We start from the raw sequence: 27,222 nt of genomic DNA, 5'->3' as shown, positions 1-27,222 counted from the left end.
CTGGTCTAACAAGTGCATGGAAACATTTAATGCATTCTTAACTGGGACATAGTTCACATAGCACAGAGGAAATTTAAGAACATTTAATGTGCAAAACTGGAATAATAAATAAAAAAATGCACAAACCTTTTCTCCAGTATATCAAGTATTATCACCACTTATAACCACTGTCATCTGAGAAGATTTTCAGATATCATTTTCTACTCATTGTCTCTTTTTAAACCTGAAGTATGTCCGTATGATGGAAGTTACATCGGTCTGTTTTCTGACTTCTCTTCTTCATTGTGCACACTGAGTTTGCCACAAATCTTAAAATTTAGCAAAGCTTGTGCTTTTAACATTTTGTTATAACTTATTATAACATCGCTTTTTGGTCAATCAAGTGAGGGCTCTAGCATGGTATCATCAAAATTCATACCGGTGTACTTTCTGTACCTTCTACCCCAAACTGAGGATATTTAATGTTTCAGTGTATATAAAAATGATAGTACCTTCCACTGTCCACAGCAGCGTTTCACTCTGAACAAAATCATACAAACATTTGGTGGACATCTCCCAGCCCTATTTGAATGCCCCATACTCTATGGTTTAAATGCTGTTTCTGTTTATTTTCCACCCTGACAAGAACATTCCCAAATGACAAAGTGTGACAAAGCACATTTCTGTTATCCAGACACATATTGTTCACAGATGTGTCACTGGTAATTCAGGCCCCCATAAGAACACAGACACACAGTTGCAACAAATATGTAACACATAATCCATCTAATCCAGTGTTTCTCAAACTTTTTACACCACAAACCACCTCAGAAAATATTTGGCCCTTTAAGTACCACCTTTATGACTGACATTAAAATACAGCAGCAGTGGCACCCTGCTCACCTCACACTGAAGGCAGGTTTATTCCTAATAAAAACATTATTTATTGTTAACTGTTGTCAGCCACAGTGAGGCAGAGACTTACTAGCATCACAGTTTAGCTCGGCACCATGGATGACGACAACATGTATAAACGTGACTACGTAGCAGACTGTTATTATACTGCACAAGCATTTTCATCTCAAATTTCGATTATATATTTTCAAATCATTTATTTCATTCTTAGCATTTTTGGAGATTTTTCAGAGTACCACTAGAGGGAGCTCGAGTACCACAGTTTGAGAATCTAGAATATAAAAAACTTTTTACACTGCACTGTTTCCCACGAATTCGTGTCCATCACCATCAACTTTGCTGAAGTTTGTGGGGGCAGAGTCACAGCCTCAACTTGTAGCAAAGACAAATGTGTATTATTTGTGTCTGCAGGCGATGGCCACTCCCCCATATTTCTTATACATATACAGTAGATAGAGGGTGTTACCTCATAATATTTAGTTTGTTTATTTATCTTGTTTATTCTTCTTGTTTTATCATTTTATTCTAGTTATTTTATCATTTTAACTTTTTATACGTTTTATATTGCTCATGATCACTGAGAGTTGCAACACATAATTTCATTGTATGCCTACAGAGTCAAATAAAGTGTTTCATAAAGAAAAATAAAGTACAACAGAGCACAGATAGGATGGTCGCAGGCTTTTCTATGCCGCTGTAATCATAGCATGTGTTTCTGTTGTTGTTTTTTTCAATTTTAATCTGAAACTGCCCTGTTTTCTTTCCCTCCAGTGTCCTTTCATTATCACTGGTACAGCAGCAGTGTAGACCTGCTCCTCCACCAGCAGTAATCAGCTGTGGGTGTTAGAAGAGTGAGACCTGTGTTTCAGTCAAAGTGGTGTTACAACAGTGCCCCCATGTGGTGTCAAACAAACACTACTATTTCTTCAGTTTTCAGAACTGTAAATGTTTACTCAAAATTGTTTGGTTCTCTGTAAGTTTACTGACTGTTGATGTACTGCAGACAGTCTAGCTTAGAGTCTAAAATAATTCAGTCCACACATTTTTTTGCTATTAAACTTTTGAAACACATGAAGTGAAAATAAGTGGAATGACGTCAACCCACTAACTGAATTTTCCATGTTTTAAGGTATTTCAGCTCCAGAGGGCCACATTTGCTTGGTGCAGAGAACTTTCTGCACAAGTAATTATGACTTGTAGACCTTATTTGCGCATACGTGACTGATAACCACTGATTTATACTTTCCACATTGAAATGTAAGCGTTTCATTCAGCACCGATGCACATGACAGTAAACTTGAACTGGTAGAGAAGCAGACCTGTTCTTTTTCGAGTGCTCGTCCTTCCCTTTCTTCACTCCAAAGATCCTTGTGATCAGAGTGCTGAAGAGGAGAGTGGAGGAGTTCCTCACCTGGGACACAAAAAGACAAACAGAGGGGAGGAGGAGGAGGAGAGAGAGAGAGAGAGAGAGAGGGCGAGAGAGAGAGAGAGAGAGAGAGAGAGAGAGATAGAGAGAGAGAGAGGGAGAGAGAGAGAGTATGGTTAAGTGCGTTTCAGACTGAAAGTGACAACAAAGCAAACATCAGTTTCACAGGAGGAGAAATAAGAGAACAGTAACTTTGTTTAGCGTGATTATTAGGTTTTGCAGAAACACACTGCCTCGGATTGATACCAACATTCCAGTTTATTGTAGTCCAAAAGCCCTGCAGTAAATCCTACTTTCACAAAGGTTATAATGTTCAGCTTTGTGGTGATTTTAGAGACAGTGTGTGCTGCTGTTTAATATTTAGTCCACCCACAGAGATCTAACTGCAGCAGCTAAATATTAGGAACACCTCCCTGGAGAGATGCTGGAGTGAAAACCAGGCTTGATCACAAAACTGGAGGGAGTTTATTTGAAAAACCCTGATAAGGTACTTTATTAAGAAATGCTCAGAAATCCAATTATGATTTTAACTCCACAGTCTGCTGGAGAAACTGTGAGAATGAAAATCATTAGCATGTTTTCTGGGACTGCACTGATATTAAAGACATAATGCACACAAAGTTATTTTCACATGATTTTGATATTTTCATTTTTTTTCCCCTTATACTTCAAACTGGTTTAAAAGAGACAAATATTTCTTAAATATAGTGCTGGTAGCAATATATTTAAGAAATATTATTTATTTTTATATATATTTTAATAAGAAATGGCTACCACAGGAGAGCCCTACTGTACAAGAGACATTTACAGGAGAAGATAACAAGCATATTAAACATAAAACTGGAATTATTGTGTCATGCTGCGAAAACTGGATTAACTTTGTAATGCCCTGTAGGCCAGACTTTATTCTTACAAATCTATGATTTTATGACTTAACTGTACAAAGTTTTGATTGTTTTTGTGTTTATTTCCCACCTGTGTTTGTTACAAGTCACAAAATAATTCCAGACAAACGTGAAGGGATGATACATGCACACAATATGTGAAAGTTGTGGAAAAATATTTCATGCTGAATGTCAATAAAATGGCATGTCATGGTGTTGGGGAGCGTGTTCATCTATCTGAAGTCAAACAGCAGAGACAAAAGTAGATGAAGAAAACATGGTAGTTAAAAACTCACTGCCCAGACAGGAGAGGTGAAGCCCAGCACAGCAGCCTGCATCCCGTCTGAGACGAAGGGAATGATGTTTTCCCCCAGACGAGTGTCTCTGTACAGAGCCCTGAGGATGTTCAGAGCATGAACCTGTAGAGAAGTAAACACAGAACATTTAACCTTTCAGCACAATCAGAGTCAAGAATTCATCACACAAGGATTTATTTGTCAAGACTGCTTAAAAAATAACTGTTTACCATAAATCTACAGATCTCCACAGTTGATTTGACGCAAAACTGCTGTCCATCAGTATTTGATGAGCAAGAAATATTTTTAGAATATCACCTTTAAAAGGGGACGGGCCTCATGTTGAAGCTGTTGTAAAAATGTACCATCAACAGCCAAATTATAGTTTGTCAGCTATTTATTCCTGATGTGATTTCTTCTCAAGCTGCAAGTCAGTTTACTTCCTGTTAACGTTATAGAAATGTTACCTTCATCTGCAAGCTTAGTGATCATATTACTGTGACGTTATGCTTCTCATGAATTACAACACACTGTATGGTGTATCACTACCTGTCTAAACTCCGTCCTCCATCTCGCTCCTCCCCCTGTGATATTTTCACAACTAACACCATGAATTACAGATTTATTTTGATCAAACCAGAGCTCGTGATTGTTGGACCGGTGGAAAAAATTCCACTGAGGTTTATTTTATCAAGTTTGAATGAAGACGCAATGATAGCTAGCTAGCTAATGCAGTTATCTAAGACACTGAGGTGTTTATCAAAATGCTCAAAAACCCTACATACAAAACAAACAGTAAATATTATTAAGGCTATGTAACAAGCTGTGAAAATTGAATTAACTAACTTAAAGATGAATGGTAATGTTACTGCAGAGTAAATAGACATGCAGTTCATGAAATGGATATACGTCACACTACACTGTAAGGAAAGACTTGATTTGAAATTTCTCACCTGGTTTTTATGATGCTTAGTTGCAGAACAAGTTAACAAACTTTAATGCAGATCAAAGTGTCTTAGGGGTTAAAAGTCAAATAAACATCTAAAATCATCAGTCACAGAAGGCTCATTATGATGCCACTGCAGTGTGTTAAGGTTGGTCAAACCTGAGGGACAGTGGAGCTGTCAGTGTTCCTGTCAGCAGAGGGCATGGCCAAAGCGATCAGCTCTCTCATGGTCATTTTCAACAGGCTGCAACTGGACGACTTGGGCTCAGAGGAGAGCAGAGCCTGTGGGAGTAAAAACAAGCATCAAAACAAAACAGAAATGTAGCAGGAAGAATGGAAGGAGTCACAAACAGGTCAGTGAGTGTTTTTAAAATCAATGTACATCTCAGATACGACTATTATTACTGTGTCTACATCTGATTTTGATTTTGTTATAAAAGATGTAGCACTGTACCATCGACTGTACAAAAGAAGTGGACGTAGCCTCCACGTCTGAAAAGTGAAGCCAATGCTGATGTGCCTTAAACCTGCATTCTTTCAAACAGCCAGCAGGGGGCGACTCCGCTGGTTGCAAAAAGAAGTCGAAGATAAAACGACCATACTTATCACCTCAATAAACAGCTTCACAATGAGTCAAGTCTTCTTCAATACAGCATGATGTTCATTCAGTAAAATGTGGTTCCATTTAGAGTAAAACAGACCATAAAGCAGGGCATGGCTACACTTTGACTGACGACGCTACTGAAGGACAGTCTAAGGAGTACATTTTGTTTTACGCCTGTTTTTCAGTTAATGTATTACGAATGCATTTTGTGAACCAAGCTAGCTAGCTTGCGCAAGTATTTGCTGATAACTTAGAGTTAGCCCACGTTCCTTCACAGCTTCACCCTCCAATCCAAATATGATCAGTTCCTGGCTCCAAAAAACCCAGATGGTGACGGTCAAAATGCCAAACTCGAGCCTTCAAAACAACAGTCCACAAACCAGTGGGTGACATTCTTTTTTACAGCCATGTACCACATTCCTATAACAATGTCAGGCTCACAAAGGAACAAAATCAGTGCGGCAAAACCAGAGATATATTTTTTTTCAAGCATTCTTCTTACTTGTCAAAACCTGGTGCCTACAGTAACCACAACGCGACTCCACTGCCATCAGTGCGGTCAGAGATTCGAGTGATTTAGATTTTTTTTCATTTTCAAACTCCGCCGTCTTGAGTGAGGTCAGTTAAGGCAGCGCAAGTTGGGGCCTTGATTTCATGCAGCTTCCTCTGCAGCCACATTTTTTTCCACATATGTGGTAAAGTAGTTCTCCCTAAAAAATGTCTCACTGACCCTTAAGGCTGTTTCCCTGTCTGTGTAAGTGGACTCTAATCTGTAAAATAGCTGACGTTCACCTTTAATGTTGACCCTCTTTCTTTAGGTATGATTTTGGGGTTTTGTTGTTATGGTTAAGTTCATATAAAGTGGAACACTTTTTGTTTTTGCTAGGAAGTTGTTTAATGCTAATGTTAGCTGTTGTCTGACGGTGGGTTCTCGAATATGTAGTTATATCGTGAAATAACTTCAGATTTTCAATATCCATTGTCTCTTCAGTTGCTGATCAATCGAGGAGCAGTCAAATGAAAACGATTTGTCAGATTTCCTGCGTTCCTGTGACTTATGACGTTATCCTTCTCATGAGTTACAACACACTGTATGGTGTATAATATGTCAATTCAGAAGTTTAGCTTACTTGTTTTGTTGTTAACTTGTTGTCGACTTCATCGCTGAACCATGTTCATATCACACACAAAAAAAAAAAAAACAGCTACACTATTACATAAGTTAATCTATAGGCCTACAGCATCACTGAATGACATCATTTGTATGTGCCAGGAGTGAGAGTGTTGGGAGTGTGGGAGCCAGGAGGTGACAGCAGTCGGCTGCTGTGTGAGAAAGGAGTTCTCTCTCTGATGGGAGCCAGCTGTGTGTCTGGACGGGGTAATGGTTGAGAGAGAAGCCTGGGAGGGATGGAGAGATGGAGGATGGAGGAGGCACAGTCTGGCTCTTATGAACTCCTGGGGGGGAGGTGGAGGAAAGTTAAGAGGAAGAGGTAGCCCGGTTCCTGTGAAGTCTGTCCCAGGCTGGTCCAGACCAGCATGAGGCGAGCGCAGGAGCCAGCCTTCCCGGATCTGACTCTGTCTTTCTGTGTGAAGGAATGCAGCCCAAAGCTCTGCCAAGGTGTTGACTTCTGCTTCTCCGCAAACTTCCTCCGTTCCGCCAGTGTCTCCCACTTTATCCTCTATCTTCTCCATCTCTCCCTCTCCTTTCATCCTCATCTTAAGTCCTCCATATTTGTTTTCTACCAGGCGTTGTTCTGTCTTAAGTTACTTCTCTTCCTTTACTCTCAGCATCCCTGTTGCCTCGCTAAAATTACCTTTTGAATAAAAACATATGGCATCTTAATCTTAGGGATAGTTTGGGCTTACAGCAATTATAACGCACTTGCATTATAATATGGAATATTTGAGTGAATGATCTGTTATGACATCATTATTGTCATTTTCCTTTGAAACATTAAAGTGATAATGGTGAGATTTTTGCTCTGCTCAAATCTGTTCTACTACCTGGACTGAAATGTGGGGTAGTTTCCTCAAAGATGTTAAAGTTCAGATCTATTAGACAACATTATGCAACGGAAAAACCTTGATGAATATATCGTCCAGGAAAACAGTAAAGAAACAGTAATGATCATTATCTGGTAATTAACAAGTTTAAAAGAGTTTACACTCTAGAGCAGTGGTCCCCAAACCAGGGGGCACAGCCACTGCAGAGGAGGTGAGAAAGAGCAGACATCAAGAGTGAAACACAGGTGAATGAATATGATTTATGAAGGGGTAATAAATAAATTAAGAGTTTAGTGATTATATCCTGTTCAGTTTCTGAAAGGGGTGAGTGCAAAAAAAAAGTTTGAACCACTAATCTAGAAAATCTTATCAAATATTACAATAGGTAAATTAGGTGTCTTATTATGTAATATTGGTGTTGGCCACTATAAAGAAATGATGCTGTAGAACGATGGAGGCACTACGAAACCTTTTTATAGATCTTTGCAGCACCTGCAGTCTTTTCTGTAAGTCCATTTTCATTTTCTCTTTGATTACAACAGGCCACAGCCTGTGCAATAACTTAAATATGATGTTGTGCTGTCCTGTGGGGTTTGCTCTCATTTTTGTTTTGTTTGTCGGGGCTTCTGCTCTTCGTTACCTGTGCAAACCAGCACACTGTAATGGTGCAGGATGTTTGTGAGCAAGAAATATCAAAATTTAAATAAATCAGCTTGTTCAAAGACTGTTTTTTCAGATAGCACACATGTCTGACATACAAACGCATAAAAAACAGAAGTGAGTCAGTGATGCAGCCATGTGCCACCCATAACCACAAGAAAGAGCAACCCCTCTCCTAAATTACTGCTATGATAAAACATGAACTCTGTCACATCTAGTTTTAATATCAGTAATCAGGGGAAGTGGGGAGGCGGTCTGTGGCTTAACAAAGAGCTGAGTCAGTCAAGTGTTAAGGTAAGTTAGTCAGAGATTACAACACATTGTTAGAGGTGTGTGGGACTGGCGACTACCAAGAGGGTCAACCAGAGGACAGTGTGTGTGTGTGTGTGTGTGTGTGTGTGTGTTATGAGTATTTATGCGAGTCACTGAATAAAAAAGACAGATGGATCAAGAAACTCAATGTTCTTCCAGCATGAGTGCTCCAGTGGCATGCCAAGAACTGCTGTGATTGCACTACTTTTAGGAGTAAACAGGAACACAAGAACACGCGCGCACACACACACACACAAACACACACACACAAGGTTTCTGTTGCTGAACCTCTGGAAACTTTCCAACATTCATTCTCTAACCATAACCCTCACTCTATCCATGCAACACATTCCCCATTATGAACTCAGTTTTGACCAAATTTAAACTTTAACCGTCACATGATCTTGATGCACTGATTGCAATTTTCTTGGTCGATTCCGATTTGCGATTATTTTAAGAATCTGACCTGCCTGATTCTGATTTTCAGGCTAAGAACTTTTAGACTATTAAAAACTATTACATGACTTTTACATTTCCTCCAAAAGTGCTCCAGGTTACAGCCAGGCCTGATCATATTATATTATTATATTAAGATTATTTATCAGCACAATCTTGCAAAATCACATAGGAAACACATGATCTTGTGGAAGCAGATGTAAAACTGGAGACCAATGCGATGTAACAGTTTGCTGTAGTAAAGCTTCACAGTGAGAGAAAAAAAAAAATATAGAAAAAATTAAACAAGTCTGGATGAAAAAATGTTTGCAGAGATGTGTCATGGGTTGTTTATTCTTCAGCCAGAACTGGAGGTGAAATTTTAACTGTCAGTCTGTGAACTAATGTTAGTTCAAGGCTAATGTTAGCTAGCAGCAGTCTGCTGCTAGCTAACATTAGCCTGAAGAGCTGACAGTTTACCACTGATCGGTGACATCGTCAGCTGCTCCGTCTCCTTGTAGACTGTCTGTCTTCTCTTTATCCTGTTCATACTGGAATCTATCCTGACTGCCAATTTCATGCCACTATACGTCTGAGCATGTGAGTCTGACCAGCGCTGTTGTGGCTGTGATGTTATTGTCTGTGTCACTGCGAAAAATTGGTAGACTACTCAAGTACTAAAATAATCGATAGCTGCAGCCATTACTCACACTGAAAACTGCAGTCTGACATCTTATTTTCACAAATCAAACCATGACCAAAGAATTGAGAGAAAAGAAAATCCGAACTGTGTCTTAAGTAGCAGCAAAGTATCACAAACAAAAGGATGACTGTGTGCAGAGAGGGTGAGACTGACTAAGGATGGAGTAAACCAATGTGACCACCACTCCACCACACACACACTGAGTAAACTACATGAGAGGAATGTGCTGTTTACTGACAAAAGTCTGCATCTTCTGCATCCTGAAGTGTTTTAAATTAAAACAACAGCCTCTTTCTATCACTTGAAATCAACAGCGTGAGTCAAGACCGAAACAAGCCAGCCATTGTTTTGATACTTCTTCCTGCTCAGCCTGATTGTTTTGTTTAAATTCTGAATGACGTGCTCACACACCTGGATGTAGAAAGGTATTCCAGCGCTGCGTCGTGTGGCACACAGCTTGGACGACGGGTCACTGGATTTGACCTCCTCTAGAACCTCAGACAGCCAGCGGGCCGGAAGCTGCTGCAGGGCCTGACTTCCACTCCTTACATAAAAACACACATGCAAGAATCAGTCATTGTACAAATATTTACAACATCAAAGACAAAAATCTTACAGCAAATGGCTCACTATGATTTATTTCAAAGATTCAGTATCGATAGATCGATATTTTTGATAACTCTGTTTCTTACACAAGTATTTTCAGTTGCTTTAGACACAGTATTAGCTAAAAACTACTGTGTACTTGCTATGCTAACTAACAGTGATTTCTAATATCCACAATAGCTGTACTGTATGCAAGTTTTCAAGAGGAAAAGTCATACTCCACACTTTTGCATGAATTAAATGCACTGAATGAAAACAATCTCATAAATAAATCTAATCTCTTTCTCCCAACAAAAATCTTCCAAACATTGTGTCAGAGAGCTTCCAGTTAGAGATTATTAATCAACTATTACATTTATCACCAAGGGTTTTGATAGTGAATTAATGGTTTTGAGAGATTATTTTAATAAAAAAAGGTGAAGTGAATATGACAACAACCTGAATGTCTTTGGGATGTGGACATGACAGAACATTTGTTTTGTTCAAGTGCAACAATGATCAACATTTTTCACTTTTTTATGGACCAAAGATCACATTTCTTTCCTTCAGACCAAAACTTAGCCTAGAGAATGAGGATCATTGTGCACCTATTTGAAAGTGGTTGATTTTTATTTTTATAAGGGAAATACCTGTGACAGACTCACACTGTTCTCTGTGGCATCTGAGCGTTTTAAAACAAATGCTAAGAATATGATCTGAAGCAGGTCTGGCAAACACACACCCACAAGAAACCGCCGTGCCCTGTTCTGTAAGAAGCAGCTGTTTAACAAGAGCCAGTGAAGCGGAGAGGACAAATTAAAACAATCCAATGTGAAGGACAGAGCGAGGGCGCAGTACTACTTCACACATACACTCCAGTGTACTTCATCACACACACTTGACACACTAGGGACACACACACTCTTAGTGACACATGCTGTAAATCAGTCATTTCCAAAGCTGTCAGGGGTGTGGAGTAAGACTGAGAAATAGCTCAACTAATTAAAAAACATAAACTAAAACCAGTCAACAAGCAGAAAAGTTAAATCATCTACAAGTAAGGTGAAATAGTTAAAAGTAATTGATAAGTGGTTGAAATACCTAAAATGTTAATGATATATTGACCTAAATTCAGTTGAATACAGTTCAAAGACAAGATATTTGATGGTCAAACTAATAAACTGTTGTTTTTTGTAAATACTGACTCATTCTGAATTTGATGCCTGCAACATGCTTCAAAAAGTTGTGACGGCAGCGTGTTCATCACTGTGATACATCAGCTTTTCTTTTAACAACACTCAGTCAGTGTTTGTGAACTGAGGACACTGACTGTTGAAGTTTCAAACTGAAATTTTTTCTCATTCTTGCTTGATATACGACTTCAGCTGCTCAACAGTCCGGGGTCTCTGTTGTTGGGTTTTGTGCTTCATAATGCACCACACATTTTCAATGGGAGACAGGTCTGGACTGCAGGCAGGTCAATCCAGTACCTGAACTCTTTTACCATGAAGACACGCAGTTGGAACACGTCCACAATTGTCTCAGCATCGCCTAGCTGAAATAATCAGGGGCGTCTCTGAAAAAGACCTTGTCTGGATAGCAACATGTGTTGCTCCAAAACCTGTATGTACCCTTGCAAATCAGTGCATTTTACACAACATCCCAACTCTTCTGGAATATGGGTTGTACTTATAATAGTTTCTTCCACTGTAAACTTTACCAAACAGTTCATTTTTAGAAATATTAGAAAAAAATTCACTTCAAAATCATTAATAGTTAATAGCGGGTGTTGTTGTTGAAGGGGTACTTGAGTTCAGACCGGGCTGTGGGAGTGTATCTGACAAACAAGGTTGGGAACCGCCACTGTAAACAACTGCAGATATAAATGCACATGGCTATCAAGGGAACTCGGTTGCACAGAGACAAAAAAAGAGATAGTGAAGAGAGACAAAAAAAGTAAAAGAAAGAGAAAATTGGGTAGACTGAAGACAGAGTTGAGAAGACACAGTGAGAGAGTGCAAACACAGTGGAACACACCAGAGCCAGATCCCAAGGCAGAGCATCAAAAGGCCGTGGTTAAGCACCCCGCAATCAACACCCCATAACCCAGCACACGGCCTGCATACCATCCACACACTGCTCTTCCCATCCTGAAAACACATACTCACATCCACACACGCCCCGAGCAGAACACACACACTCCCCAGCACTCCTACACGCAACCACGAGAATGTCGCCCTCATTACACAACACACTGCGAGACGGTTTTTTTTGTACGAGAACAAAACAAGTGAGTTTTGTTTTAACTGCTCGGAGCTGGGTGGTTCAAAGGCAACGCTGCTGCGACAGTTTTGTGGTTTGTCACCTGCCGCAGGGCTGAAGACATCTTCCACAACCCGCCATTGAGGAAAAAACGGAGGTACAAGAAAGTGAGAAATTCTTTCATCTCGTTCAGAATTAAGACAGTTTTTTTTCTTCCCCCTGAGGAGGATAATAGTAGAATTATTTCCATGAGTAGCAGATGATGGGGAGTGGAGAGCCGTGTGAGACTCGAGTCACGTTTAACGCTGCTCCTGAAGCCACAGAGGCTGCACCACTCTGACCTGTACTACTGCTAAATGTGCAGTGACACTCCATAAAATATAAAACAAAACTTCAGTGTTTTTTAATTTATCAATACTTTGCCACAACTTGCTAAATGTTTGTCTTTATTTTCCCGTATGACAGTAGATCCTGTACAAACATGGTTAAGATTAGATGTAAAATTGACAGTGAAAAGGAAAATACAATAAATTTCACTGCACTATTTATAACACAATTTGGTTGAGGCCTTAAAATTAAAAGATGTAATACCTGCAATAATACAGTAAATAGTGAAAGGTGTATATAATGTATATGGCCTGTGTGTTTGGTATGTCTGGTGGAGACATTTGTTGAAGTCAAAAAAGTAAAAAAAAAAAAACTTATGAACTTATTCATTAATTGTTGCAGCTCTAGTTGGAAAGGTGTTTTTATATATTTCAGCTGCGTTCTGTCTTAAACTAAGCTAAGCTAAGCACATCCTGACTCTGGGTGTGGACCAAGCAAAGACATGAATCTTCTCATCTATCTCAGAGAGTAAAGAAACAATTTAAGTGTATTTGCCAAAATGGTTCCTTTAATTAATTAATGCATTAGAATTTCATGCTAAAATATATTTTCATCTGCTTTTTAATTAATTCAGTGGTCTTGTTTTATTATCAGCAGGTTAACTTTTCTCCTGTGTATCTGTTGGCTGAGCAGACAGCTCCAGGTGATGAAAAACACCCGCCTTGATATAATCAAACATATTATACCTGAAGAGTGATTCTGAGAAGACCTGGCTACTTGCTAAGGCATGATGGGAACAAGTGCCCACATCCATTCAGCAGTATTACCTTTCAGCCCTTTACCCTGAACGTGAATACACACACACACCTGCACAGCATGTCGGTGAGGCGTACAAAGCCCACATAAGCCAGTTCAAAGGCGCCACGATGACGGGACTGCAGGAGCTGCTGACGGAAGTACAGGCCGACTCCCTCCACCTGTAACAGAGAGAACCACAGAGAGACTCAGCAACTGAACTGTAACAAGAACAATACTGAATGTGTGTGTGTGTGTGTGTGTGTGTGTGTGTGTGTGTGTGTGTGTGTGTGTGTGTGTGTGTGTGTGTGTGTGTGTGTGTTATGTATGCATGACTTTAAAGCCTCCTGCTTTACCCTGCAGCAGAAACGGATGTGACCAGTTGCACGGGGTCAAAATGACATAACTGCAATCAAAAAGATTATGTGACATTCAAAGCTGCACACTACCTGAACACTTTAACAGTGCAGCCAGTGAGTGATACGTCAGCCATGACTGACTGAACAATGATGTACAGAGTGAAGTGTTTCTCTGTTAGAAGATGTAGAGCACTGGATTTCCCTTTTTTAGTAACATGATCATCATGATAAGTTCGGGAGTAAAGGATGTTTTAGTGTTTGTCTCTCATCACAGTAGAGTAGGGCTGCCCAGTATGATTTTGATTGATACTGCCATTGTGATAGTGTGAATGATCATTTTTGCATCATACTTTTCATTTTCACTGGAAAAAAACCTATTAAAATCACAATTATGTGACGTTCCGTGGGGTCTGAACCAAACAAACATGTTTTCTTACATCTAGATAACAAGACCTGTAGACCCGGGCATCTCTGTGGCACGACAGTACTTCATTATAATTCTGTTTTGTCACACATTTTTTCTGTATCAAAAAATTTGCAGCTTCTGTGATTTGGATATTGCACTTGGCCACACTGTGATTTCAATAATACTTCAATTAACTGTGTAGTCCTAGTGGTACATGTCACCCATCGTAATGATTAACAAATACAGATGAGGATTTTACAATCGCATTGACTGCATTATTCTAACATTTTTTAAAATGACTTTTATTGCAATAAATTCATGTTATATTTAAAACTACAGTCCATTCAGTAATTTTTTCTTCAGTACATAGTATATATACACTGAGTGAAACAAACTGTTTTCATCTTCATTCATATACATACATACTTATCAGCACCTGTGAATGTTTACAGATATGAATACAAAAATGTACCCAGACATATAGACATTCAGATTTAATATAAAGATGAGAAACAAACAAAAAAATATGTAATAATTTTTAGCAGCCGTTGGACTAACCCTGTACGGATGTGATATGATTCCTATCATTGCTGTATGGCCTGGCTCAGGTTTTAAAAAGAAACAGCTGAACAGATGCTGCTAGGAAGTACCGTCATCCTGTTTCGAAGATGATAAATTATACGATACTGGATGTGTGCATAAACTCACGTACTCGCCAGTTCAGCATTTTAGGTTGTATCAGAAGCATTTCCGATACGACTATCCAGAGCAGGAAATTCTATCTTCTGTTGACATTCTGATTGAGCAACATCAAGTAAAACCTTATACAAATAACCAGTGGTGGGTTAGTGTGTACCAGTATAAACTGCTGGAAAACCAGGTGATTTAACTGTGATGTACAGTCACAGCAGAGACAAAGAGCTCAGGATGAGTGCGAGAAAGGGAGCATGCAAATATGGTCAGAAGTGTCAACAGGATATTAACTTTCTTCGATCATGAAACCTGATGTTACTCTTTTTTTTTGTGATGTACGCTGGAGACCGGAGAGTCTGTTAACACTGACAAACAGCTAGATCCACGTTACCGGCGCTCATCTCCTCTATGAAACGAGTCAATCCGCTGTGTCTTCTGTGGAAGTCCAAATTTTAATAGTCAGTCAGTTATGAATATTATCTACCAGTCAGACTTTGAGAGCCAGAGAGGAGAACCAGCACAGAAGCCGCTGCAAACAGGGCAGCAACACAAATGTATTTCAGCCAATTAAAAAAAAAAAATCTCCATCCAATGTCCATTGAAGTGTACACTATATTTGGAACATTTTCACTGCTTTACCTTGCTGTCAGACAGTCACAGAAACTGGCATTATTTAAACATTTAATTTATCTCACAGAATATGCAAGTTGCTGGTTTATCGCTGCCTCGATCTGTTAATTTGTTTGTGTAACTGTGTAACATACTTACAAAACAGAGAATTTAACATAGCAGAGAATACAGTGGATAGTTGACAAGTTAAGTCTAATGGTGCAAATCCTCACAAAGGACCACTTTTCATTGCCTTTGTGGATGTAAAATCCATTACTTCAAAAGCCAGTAGTTGTGAGAATATTTCCACTGGTTCAATGCAAACAAAACCTTAACAACAAAATCTTAACCGAAACCAACTTGTAAACTTTGTACTTTATATTAGTGAGTGAATCATTTTGTTATGTCATGTAATTACATCTAAATACATGCTATAAACTCAATACAAAGCAAGAACAATTAGCCCACACTCGACCCCACCCCTCTGAATGACATAATTCTACTCGGGGTCAATCGAATGCTGAACTGCATTATCTAATCCCACTTTAACCTTTCCTCTACTTGGCAGGCAGAGTGAAGCTGTAACGCCGGCTCTCGTTTCAGAGACACCACTTAGTTTTCAGCCAGTGAGCATCGAGCATGTCAAGCGTGAGAGCGGCATGTCAGTAGCGTGACAAGTGTGTTCAAATAAGGATGCTGAGACATCCACATAATGGCCACTGTCAGTAAAACCATCCAGTTAGTAATAGTGTTAGCAACATTATTCTAACTATACACATACACACAACACACACACACACAACTGAGCGCTGTGGCAGTGTGTAAACTGGTGAGTGTGTTGCAGGTGAGGCGGCAGGGCGAGGCGGACGCAGAGCTCCAGTGCCCTGTCATTAAGGCTGCGGTATCACCGCCACCACAGAGGCGGCCAGGCCTCGACTTAGTCAGGGGTGGCATGGAGGGCACAGGGAGGGGTGGCAAGGCCCCGACGCACAAACACTCTGTGTGAAAAGGGGGGGAAAAAAATCCCTATGGCCCCTTAGGGGATGTAGGGTTAGACACAACATCTAAACTAACACAGACGCAGACCCGCAGATGAACCAAGAGGAGTCGGTCGCTGTAACTTTCAGGAACAAACTGATGTCACTCAAAGATGTAATATGTAACATTTCTGCAATTAAATTACAGCCTGACTGATATGGGACTTTTGAAACCGATTACCCTTTTTAGAGAGCAAAAATTCACCGATCTGGCGGCCGATATAGTGAATTATTGAGCTAGAATAAAAAGAGACCTTTACTATGTGGATTGTACTCTGATTTTGCACCAATATGACTGTGCAGAGGTACTCAGAGGGTTTTCTTCAAACAAATATCTTTATTAAAGGAGAAATCTTGACATGTGCAGAGAGAACATAAAACGGCTTGATTATGCGTTTACATCATTATTAATTTTCCTTTTTATCAGATTATCAAAGATTTACACCACACCCTCTCAATCACATTGAAAATTCAATCTGATCTGGATCAGATCAGATCGAATCAGTGTCCACTGAATGAGGCACTTTTATTCTGATTGGACCATTAATCTGATGATTTCGGGTCCATGTAAACGCAGCCAATGATGCATTAGGACAGGTTTATAAAAGAAAAACAGCAGAATATTGTGCTGAAACAGAAAAAAATGAATGAATGAAAAAAATGTGTGAAAAGAAAATAGATGTAACAAGAATGTGGGGCTTATGCAGCCTGTTTTTGGCCACATGACTGGTCAATAAACTCAACTGACCCTGCAGACCTAAAGTGGACTAACTTGAACACCAAAGTATGGACTGAGTAAACCACAGCGGTACCAAGCCCAGTGACTTATCACATTGGTGGCCAGAGTGGACTCCCAGCACAGGCCTGACCTCACCGGGGTAAAAATGGCAGCGAAAGTCACTGTTAGATGGCCCGTGGCTGCCGGGGCCCAGACCGCTGCGGTGCTGAGCTGGGCCGAGCCGGGCCGTGGCTTCGCCTATTTAAAGCTTCCCTCCCGAAGGTTCCCGTCTGTGTAACTGTTTAAAAGGGCCGAGCAAGCTTCCTGCGCGGGGCGGGGCAGGGCATGGGGGGGACTTTATTTAGACGTCAACTTCCTGTTTGCAAACGTACCCGTTTCCCAGAAAAACTTCCATGTGCGGAGAGGGAAGTTTCCCAAGTTTAATTACATGTATGGCTCGGGGCCGTGACAGTGACCCAAATAGCCAACTTCTCCCCTGAGGCTGAGGGTTAGACAGCACTCTGATCATGTTTGTTGTTGTTGCTGCAGAGGAATTGTTAAGTTCTGGTTTATAAATGGTACAGACAACAGAAAGCCATAAAGTTATAATTCAGATTCTTTTACTATTCCACTATGTTACTGCCAACTGCTTTAGCTCAGTGCTGCTTAGTTTGATATCAGATAAATATGCTGACATGTAATTTTCATATGTAATTAGTTAAATTCAAATTAGAGCTGCAGTGATTAGTCAATTAAGCAATTAGTCAAAAGACAATTAGTTGCCACCTGATTATGATTTTTCCATAAAAAAATGTCCAACATTTGCTGGTTGCAGCTTCTTCAACATTTATAACAGCAAATGAAGAGTCTTTAGGTTCTTGCTCTGTTGGTTGGACAAAAGAAGCAATTTTAAGACAAAGTACAAAAATTAAGCAGTAAACAGCCTGCAGTCCTGCTCAACACGTCACATGTGGTGATATACTATTAAAAATGCTACAAGGGGCAGCTTTTGTTGTATCTCAATTTCATACTTTTTCAATTTTTGACATTTTATAGACTAGGTGTGGAGGAGGATAATCGTACACTCGTAGCCACGAGTTGCCAGGCTGCTGGTTGGCTGCTGGAACTCTTTAGTCTCAAAGGCAGTGCCTGATATTCTTTCCTATTAACTATGAAGTCGCCTTTTCTTTTCAGTCTTATAGAGCCTAAAAAGTCTTTATCTGTATCCAAATTCATCCCCCCAACTCACTCATTCACTATTCCCTGCATAATAAACAGCAGTAACATGAAATTTAGGACACTTGGTTGCATGATTCATCATCACTTTGCTCCATCTTTGATAGTTACAGAGGCTTTTTAGCTGCGACCAGCAGTTCTACAGCTCACTCTGTTGGTTTGTCTTTAAAAATTTCCCAGCCGTTTGCAGCCACAGTTTTCACCCTAGGATGCTGAAATTTGGTACGGAGTTCCAGTGTGTGTGTTTTCATATCAACTGGCAAAAAGAGGCTGTCGCAAAAGGACGCATAACTTCCAAATGGATTCACAGACTTTTGTAAAAAGGTTGGACGGCTGATTGACTGTGGGAGTGGCCAATTAGAAAAAGATCATGACCAAACCTTATAGAAAGACACATGTGCACACAGATAAACAGACATAAAAACAACCTGTAACTTTCTATTTATGAGACTGAAATTTGCCACGGAGGTCAAGTGTTTGAGAGGCTGTGGACGTGTGTGTGTGCTGTACACGGTTGCACCTATTGCAAATAGTAAATTGTGTACATTCTGTAAACACAACATTTTTAAGTCCACTGTGGGGAGCTTTGAGGGCGATGTTACGGGACATACAAGCGAGTTAAAAAAAATATTGTGCACTACAGAGCAAATATAGAGCGGTGTTGGACAAAGCATTCCTATTGTTTTAGTAGTTCTGTGTGTGTATGTGTATGTGTATGTGTGTGTGTGTGTGTGTGTGTGTGTGTGTGTGTGTGTGTGTACGTTTCTCCCTTTGCAAACACACAGTCTGTCTACTCTGTGTAACCAGGCCTCCAACCGATCCGGGCAAAGTTATGCCAATAAACACCAGTGCTGTCAAACTCCAGCTGACCAGCGACTTTGGTGGTCTGTCACACTCATACAGAACAAAACTGGAATTGTCTTGTCAGGAAGTCAAAGTGCTACACCAGCGATTCTCACAGTTTGGATGACTGACTGTCAACTTAGGGAGTCAGCATAGAATCGAGGGCAGCACAGGATAACATATGAACTTGTCGTAGGTATTTGTGATTGGTCTCTTAATGGCGTTTAACAAATCGTTCAACACTGAATTCATTCGTTTGTAGATAAGACGGATCCCTTCATCTGTCCCTGAGGTCTGACAAAGTTAAGCTGAACTGTTTTCCCTGAAACCCCTTTTTCTCCTCAACCATACAGTGGTTTTTCTGTGATGGCTTTTCCATCTAACTTCCATATTCAGAACTTCCACCACCAATGGAAATCCTCACCAGGCCAGAAAATCTGTTTTTTTTTTATGCCAAATATCCACTCATTTGGAAATAAGTGATTTGCATTTGGTCTGTGTTCTGTATTCATTGTGTCCTAATGTTTTGCAGGTTTAAGCAACTTATTTTTTATGCAATAAATGCATCTTGTTAAGTCATGCTCCCATTGTGATCACTGTGTTTGAAGTCTTGAATACATCAAGCGAACAAAAATTTGAACACAAATGTAAATTGCAGCCTGAATTGGGGCTGTGACTACCAATTATTTTCACAGTCAATTAATTTCTCAATTAATTGATTAATAGTTGTTGTTTTAAAATGTCAGAAAGTGGTGAAAAATGTCACTCAGTGTTTCTCAAAGCCTGAGATGATGTTCTCATATGTCTAGTTTTACTCAGAACCCAGAGATATTCAGTTTACTGTCAGAGAGAAGTAACAAAACCAGAAACTATTCACATTTTAGAAGCTGGAATCAAAGAATTTTGACTGCTGGACAATCTGACTGAAGCTAATATGTGATATGTCAGTATGTGTCAACATGCGATCCTGCACGCCCTGTTAGGTTTTTCAGTGTGTACCGCCAGGCCTTAAAAAACTTTAGGGGAATCCCTGTGGTAGCCGACTAGCGTATTAAATGCAGGCAGTTGAATGTATTGAAATGGACAGCAGGTTGCCTTCCTTATTTCTCTGCTCCAACAGTTTCATAGTTCTGTCCCTCATCATCTTACAAAAAAGTCTAAAAATACAGCTGATCATCAACAGAAAAATTAAGTAATGAAAGACGAAATAAATCAAACTTTTGCCATTCATGCCCATCTTCAGCTATTGTTGTTGCCATGGTGCCACCCAGTGAGAGAAACATCTGCAGTGTTGCCATGCCAACAAGGATGTAACACAGGATGCTGGGTGAGGACCGCAGGAGGTGTTGAGCTCACACCCATTTTGGTAAGAGATGTGTTTTGGTCTCTCTCTCTCTCTCACACACACACACACACACACTCGCACACACTCTCACACACACACACACACACACACACACACACACACACACACACACACACACACACACACACACACACACACACACACACACACACACACAGAGTACACATATGTTTGCCCATGCATGTCATCGCTGCGGTAGGGCAGAGTGACTGTCCACAAAGACTTTGCCAGACCCAACTTTCCAAACACTATTGGAATCACCCCACTGGCTGCTAATGTTAACACACACACTATTCGCGCAGGCAAACACACAGAGCGTGGAACTGATGACAAGCGAATGAAGAAGAAAAAAAAGGGATGCGGTGAAGACAGAGAGGACAGGAGTTCAGATTTTCCTCTTGCCCGCGTGGTCCTCAACATAAGTTTGGTAAATCACCAGTTATGTAATGAGCCCCATTGCCATAGTTACCACAGCAGACAACACGGTATCCATGATATCACCATCAATTATCTCTTCAGGACACTGTGGCTGTGACATCACCATCGAGTCAACCTCTGTAGTGACAGTTAAAACGAGTCTGGCTCTTTCATATGGCTTCACATTCAGCCTGATAGTTTGGAGGAAATACTGAATAACTGTTGACAACATTTAATGGAGCATTAAACAAACTGTAATGTGCTGAACTGAGCCTCATACAGTATATGAATTTCATTTCACATAGAGGGCACAAAAAGCACCAGCCAAAAGGCAAATGTTGGTAGATTTGCTTCACTCATCTGCCAAAAAAAAGACGTGATAACCTATTCAGTGCTTGGTAATATTTAAAAAAAAAAAAAAATGAAAAGTTAAATTTGCACCTTGCTTATATCTATTCACAATCTGCCCATAAAGATATTAGATATTAGATAAGATATTTTACATTGAAAAAGTGAAGTCATCAGCAGCAAAGTCTCTGCAGAACACTTTTCAATGTTACCTGTTTGTACAGGATTTGTGCAAATTTGGCAGAAACAGTGGAAAGGATGTGATTTTAAATTATGCTGTTAGTACAGAGTGATTCATGCAGGGACAGGACTTCAGTGTTTATTGGTTCCATGTTGGTTTACTTTCGTAGTTGTTACAGTGAAGACATGACCCACCCTGCTCTGCCTGTGATTAGCTTACCCTGATATTCTTAACCTAAACGTAACCTTATCACACTCCCCATGCCTAAACCTAACCAACCCAAACAACCCAAACCCAGGAGGACAATGAGTATCAGCCAATAAGAGCGAGAGTTGTGTGAGTCGTGACTTTTCCATCCTGGGAAGTGACATAAAAATGCAGTTTGTGTGTGGACAGAAGGCCAAAACGCACAGAAAAATCTAAATTAAAAAAAAAAAAATCCTGTGTACATGTGGACAACACCTAAAATTTCATTCATAGCGGTTTGTGTCACATTTACACTGTCTTCTCTAAAGAACAAGTTTTTGAAACTGGATCAACATGTCAGCTCCTTAAAAATCGTGTGAAACATCTCGAGGGGGTTATCCTGAGATAATTAATTTCTGAGAATAAATAACATGTTTGAAAGTTCTTGTTTGGTCCAAATGGGTTGAATTGTTTGAGTCGACTGAATTAAGATATCACAGATACAGATGGACGTAAACTGAAATATTATTTGTGTTATTTTAACATGTTCAATAAATGGATTAAAAAAGACAAAATAACATACACAGCCTGTTGAGAGCCCTGTAGTAAACTGACTGATGATGATACCTTTGCATAAATACAGTCCTGCCACTCAAAATGATGCAGTTAAAGAAACTGTGGTTCTTCATCACACAAATACATAAAAAACAAAACTCATACATTCAGCACATTGTATGTTATCTATTACTTCCTCCTCTCTCTGTCAGGGGTGAACATACATGCATGGTCAACATGCTCACACACACACACACACACACCCTTTACCCCCTACACAGACGAACACAGCCCATGTCTGGTACCCTTGTTATTATGGATGTTCACATGCTGAACCACTCAGACAACTATTCCTGTGTGTGTCAGTCTGTGAGTGTGTGTGTGTGTGTTGTTCGCAGCACTCCATGTTTTCCTGCTGGCGGTGGAAGTGATTTGGAAAGAATGCAGTGGAAAGGGAGGGGCGTCGCGGCCGTTAAACCAGCAGGGTCGGGCCTCAAATGAAAGCGCGGCGCTAACGAGGGCGGATGCTAATTGAAGAGCCTCCCAGCGTGGTGTCACAAACACACACATCATCTCCCGCTACAGTGCGTCGTATGTACACACATACAGGGAAAAAAATAACACCTTTTACATAGCTGGTTGGTGCGCAGACTCGATCTCAGCTGAGCGAGCATTAGTGTTCGGATCAAGCAGCTGTATTTGTACTTGATCATCACTGTATGAGTATGACAGTTCCTGATGTGATCGAGGTGGGGGGGGGCTGGCCTGTGCTCTCAGCAGAATGTTACCACAGCTCAGCTGTTTTAGGCTGGTTAGCCTTTTTAGCCATCCTTTTCCAAAAATGTGACTTCAAAGCGGTAAGAATAGTGACAAGACACAGCTGAGCAGTGGCAGCAGATGTCAGATGTGCAAAGCTTAAAGACATACAGTACAAGACATACACCAGGAGGGAGCGGAGCGGAGGCTTTTTAATACAAATTAGTTCTTATTGGTGCAGTGTTTCTCAAACTTTTTACACCTCGTAATGACCAACATAAAAATTCAATACTGTAGGCCTACATGCTCAGGTACGGAGAGTTCACACAGGAAGCAGGTTTATTCCTTCTAAAACACACGGCGGTTGTAGCGTTGTTGTCAGAGAAGCAAGTATTTCAACTCGGCATGTTTCTTTAATCCGTGATGACATATCATGGTCACTTTCTGATAAATTACAGTAAATATATTACAGATTTCTCCTTTAAAATTTTAGGCGATTTCTCAGTGTACCACTACACGGAGCTCAAGTCCCACCAGTGTTGCCCGCACCATAGTTTGAGAATAGCAGTTAAAACTGGATTTTTATGTGATTCATACTGACATATAGGAATGCATCAATCTCACATTTTCTCTCCCATGCTGACTCCCATCTACTGTAGAGAACACACTGACTATAATACAAACCTCATACAACCCCATTTAAAAAAAAAAAAAAACTTTCCCTTTAACTGACCTCATCAACAGCTGAGATACAAATTATGATACTATGGATTCTGCATTAACAATCTTTTAATTTTTGATCAATCATGAAATAAATAAGACATTAATAAACTGAATGACAACCATAACACTGGAAATGGACAAAAGGGCCAAAAAACTACTTCAGAGCAGGATGGATGTCTCGTGTATATGAAGCAATAGCAATGAGAGAATGAAGGTGAAGTTTGTGCGAGTGTGTTCAGTACGTTGGGATCTCACCTGAGCCTCTGTGATGAGTCCAGGGTGTGTGTGCGAGTCGTCATTGGTGTAGTGCAGAGGCAGGCTCTGACACAGCTGTCCGAGCAGCATGGCCACTTCCTTCATGCTCCGCCAGCAACATACCAGCACCATCTGGGCTGTCACCCTGTATCCCTCACCGCCTGGAGCCAACACACACACACACAGTGACACACACACACAAACAAAGTGACATGAGAAAAATTTGATCACATTTTGATTTATTACCTAATAAACCTAAATATTTGTTTGTCATACTAAGTAATGTAACATGTTAAAGCTTTGTATGCAATGGAAACCAAAAGACGACCCAGACTTCTGATGTCAGTGTTGAGTCACACACAATATACAGTACCAAACACACACACACAAACACACTGCAGAGAGCTGTTTCATTTTCACTGTGAAGTTACAGTAGTTCAGGTTTTCATTTAACAAGATTCCTAGAAGTACTCGACTGTGCACTGTGTCAATGTACCAACAAAAATAAGGTCAAACACTGCCTCCATCAGGAAATCACCAGTACTGCACTTATAAGTTACTGGTCTCACCAACTGAATCCACTTCTGTCCAAGTAAAGAAATAGAAATGATGCTACAAGTGGAAAGTTTTTCAAAGCCTGACACTGTGAGCTCCCCTCAGACAAAATCAACAACAAAAAGCCCACAACAGATTAACTAATGAAGAATGGAAAAATATTTTTATCAAGGTAATACAGTATATTTATGGGATATTTAGAAATCCCCAAGGTATGATTTCAATACCATCATTGTGAATTAAGTTATCTAAAACATGCTGTAGAAGTTGCAACTTTTTTGTTGATGGAAAATAGTGAGAAAAGTAATAAATGAGTGGCCATTTCTGCTCTACAGATTACGACCAGCCACAGATTCAGGAAAATATTACCGCATATAACTTTTATCTTGAGATGAGTTTAATAGCACCATCACTTGCACATTATCTCCATTGAGTCCACTGACGTGTTGGTACACGCTGCGGTGAAGTGTCATCAGGTCCTCCAGCATGACTATATGAAGGAAGGGCGCTTAATTTCTATCTATTCATTATTCTATTAGCCATAAGTATTTTAACCCTGCAAGACATGTCTTAGTAGAATAATTACATATTAGATGCACAGAATTCTGTCTCCAAAAATGTATTTTCTATCAAAAGCAGCTCAGTTTTTATGTTTCTGTTTGTTTGTTTTTTTTAAACAAATACAGTCATATACCATATACTCTGGTGAAACGAAAGACGGTATGAAGGTATGACAAACTTGAAAATGCTCAAAGCTAATGTCAAACAGCATCAGCATAATGATGTTCAACTCACTTGTGTCCAGTGACGGTGTGTGTTTGGTCTGCGTCTGTGTGCGATCCTCTCCGTTGTGTGTGTCCAGCTCTCTGGCACTTGTGAAGAAGTCGTTGGTGTCTCTGGGCTGAATCTCCTGCAGGATCTTCTGCAGGCCTGCTGACGTCTCTGTCCAAATACACATACAAAAAAATCTTCTCTGTAAAAACGTGTAGTTCGGTAGGAAAAACTCTCTTAATATTTCCATGTTGTTGATTTAATGGAATATAAGAGAGAGAAATATCAGGTGCTGGACCAAAGTACATGTCAGAAAGTCCACACATTAGATAACAGACATGTCTGAAGAAGGACTTGTGCCTGAAACCTCACATGGTGGTACAGGAATAAATGTTCATGGGAGCATCATCTAGTGTGCTGACTCTAATTTTCCTTTCTTTAATGGAATATAACCTGCAGCAAAACCTCTCCACAATAAAAATGTACAAGATACTTATTATTATTAAGTATTTTTGTTAGTAGTTTTGTAAGTATTTGTGACCACATCAAGAATAAACAGTGTTTGATTGTAATTCAGGATTTATGTGCTCAGTGACATGATGATTTAATTATAATGCATTATTATTGTTTTGTTATTGACAATATACTGCATTTACTTTTTGTAATATTTACTTAAAATAAAGGAAATTTGAATGAAATTATTAGATTTTGTTGCAAAATTGTACATTTTGTAAAAAAGGAAAATTACGGGACAATTCTTGAGGAAAATGTTGTAAAAGCTGCCTCAGTGTCTTCATGCAGGTCACTGTCCAACAGAACATCCTCCATTACACCCAACAGTAGTCGATCACCTAGTAGAATTCTCTCATCCATCTTTGTTACTGCCTCCTGTTGACGTCATGGACTGCTCTGCTTTAGAGCATCGTGTCAAACCATTTCCTTTTTATTGGGGTCACATTACGGCGCTGTGATGACAGATAAAAGTACTTTCTAATTGTTTCATGTCTTTTGATGCTGTCTAAGACTGCTGACACGACAATAATTTTGCAAGTACGGCTGGAACTGAGAAACAGAACAGTTGAGAATCAGTTTCGTCGAAATCATATGCCTCTGAGCTTATCAGCTCGTTTTATCGATGTCAGCATGTTGACAGTCGCACACTGCAAATGATATCAAACTCATGCGTCTCTAAACTTGCAACCAGAAGGAGTCATGGTGGAGAGGAAAACAAACTGGCCCAAGTGTGGCTTCATTTCTCAAAGAAAGATGCCAACAGTGGTAGTTGTAATGTCTGTAAAATAATAAAGTAAGGGTTGAAACAGCAGCAATATTCTCAAGCATCTTTCTAGGAACACAGGCCCAGATTTCAGGAATGCCATTGATTTGACTCTCTACTCACAAGTGCCACTGCCTCCAAACAGAGCAGCACAACCGTTACAGAGGGTAAATATCCTGTTACAACATTAGAAGCACACAGGGAGGCTTAGCAGAGTTTTTTCTTTGACTGAGAAAATCTAATGAAAACTGATGCTGTGCAAATATGATCTCATCTCATCCATTTTAGATGATGTCAGACAGACTGTTGATGCGGTTAACTCTCAGGCTACAGCCAGCTCTAATAAACTCAGAATCAATAATGGTATCAATACAGATTCAATTAAAATGTGGTATTCATCGGGTTCAAACAAGGAATTTACAAAAAGTTTGAGCAGTTAAAAAGAATTTGGTGAATCTGACTTTGAACACAGTGTGAGGTTTAGAATAAGAATATGAACGTGTTCTTGTGTGAAGCCCATCGAGTGTATGCTGTCTGAGAAATCAGATCACCTGAGTCTGTGTCCATGGGGATGAGTCCTTCTGGAGAGGAGCTCTGGACTACGGGGGAGACCACATCAGACATCCTGTAGCACACGTCAATCAGCTCTGACACCAGACACCTCCACTGCTCAGTCTGGCTCAAACTCCTAAACAATCAAACACACATTTAACCAGTAAACATATGACTAAGATCATGGGTGAATCTGCTCCTCAAACACATAATGTTGTACTCAGGGAAGGTGTCAACTGCAAAGATT

General features: G+C 39.9%; 1 protein-coding gene across 1 annotated transcript in view; it reads right to left on the bottom strand.

The window, feature by feature from the left end:
• Positions 1-27,222, bottom strand: part of thada (THADA armadillo repeat containing) — a 125,559-nt gene that overhangs the window by 88,504 nt on the left and 9,833 nt on the right. Inside the window, exons 18-25 of the mRNA XM_084735408.1 lie at positions 26,975-27,111; positions 25,172-25,318; positions 23,822-23,982; positions 13,206-13,315; positions 9,576-9,708; positions 4,606-4,728; positions 3,501-3,623; positions 2,214-2,305 (exon numbers count right to left, since the gene is read on the bottom strand). Of these exons, the coding sequence (XP_084591534.1) occupies positions 2,214-2,305; positions 3,501-3,623; positions 4,606-4,728; positions 9,576-9,708; positions 13,206-13,315; positions 23,822-23,982; positions 25,172-25,318; positions 26,975-27,111 (1,026 nt within the window). The remainder of the gene's footprint in view (positions 1-2,213; positions 2,306-3,500; positions 3,624-4,605; positions 4,729-9,575; positions 9,709-13,205; positions 13,316-23,821; positions 23,983-25,171; positions 25,319-26,974; positions 27,112-27,222) is intronic.

Source organism: Lutjanus erythropterus, chromosome 14 (genome assembly GCF_056507025.1).
Source record: "Lutjanus erythropterus isolate fLutEry1 chromosome 14, fLutEry1.hap2, whole genome shotgun sequence".
NCBI classification, from domain to species: domain Eukaryota; kingdom Metazoa; phylum Chordata; class Actinopteri; order Lutjaniformes; family Lutjanidae; genus Lutjanus; species Lutjanus erythropterus.
Note: the sequence above shows the minus strand (reverse complement) of the source record. Positions and strands in the feature narration are given on the sequence as shown.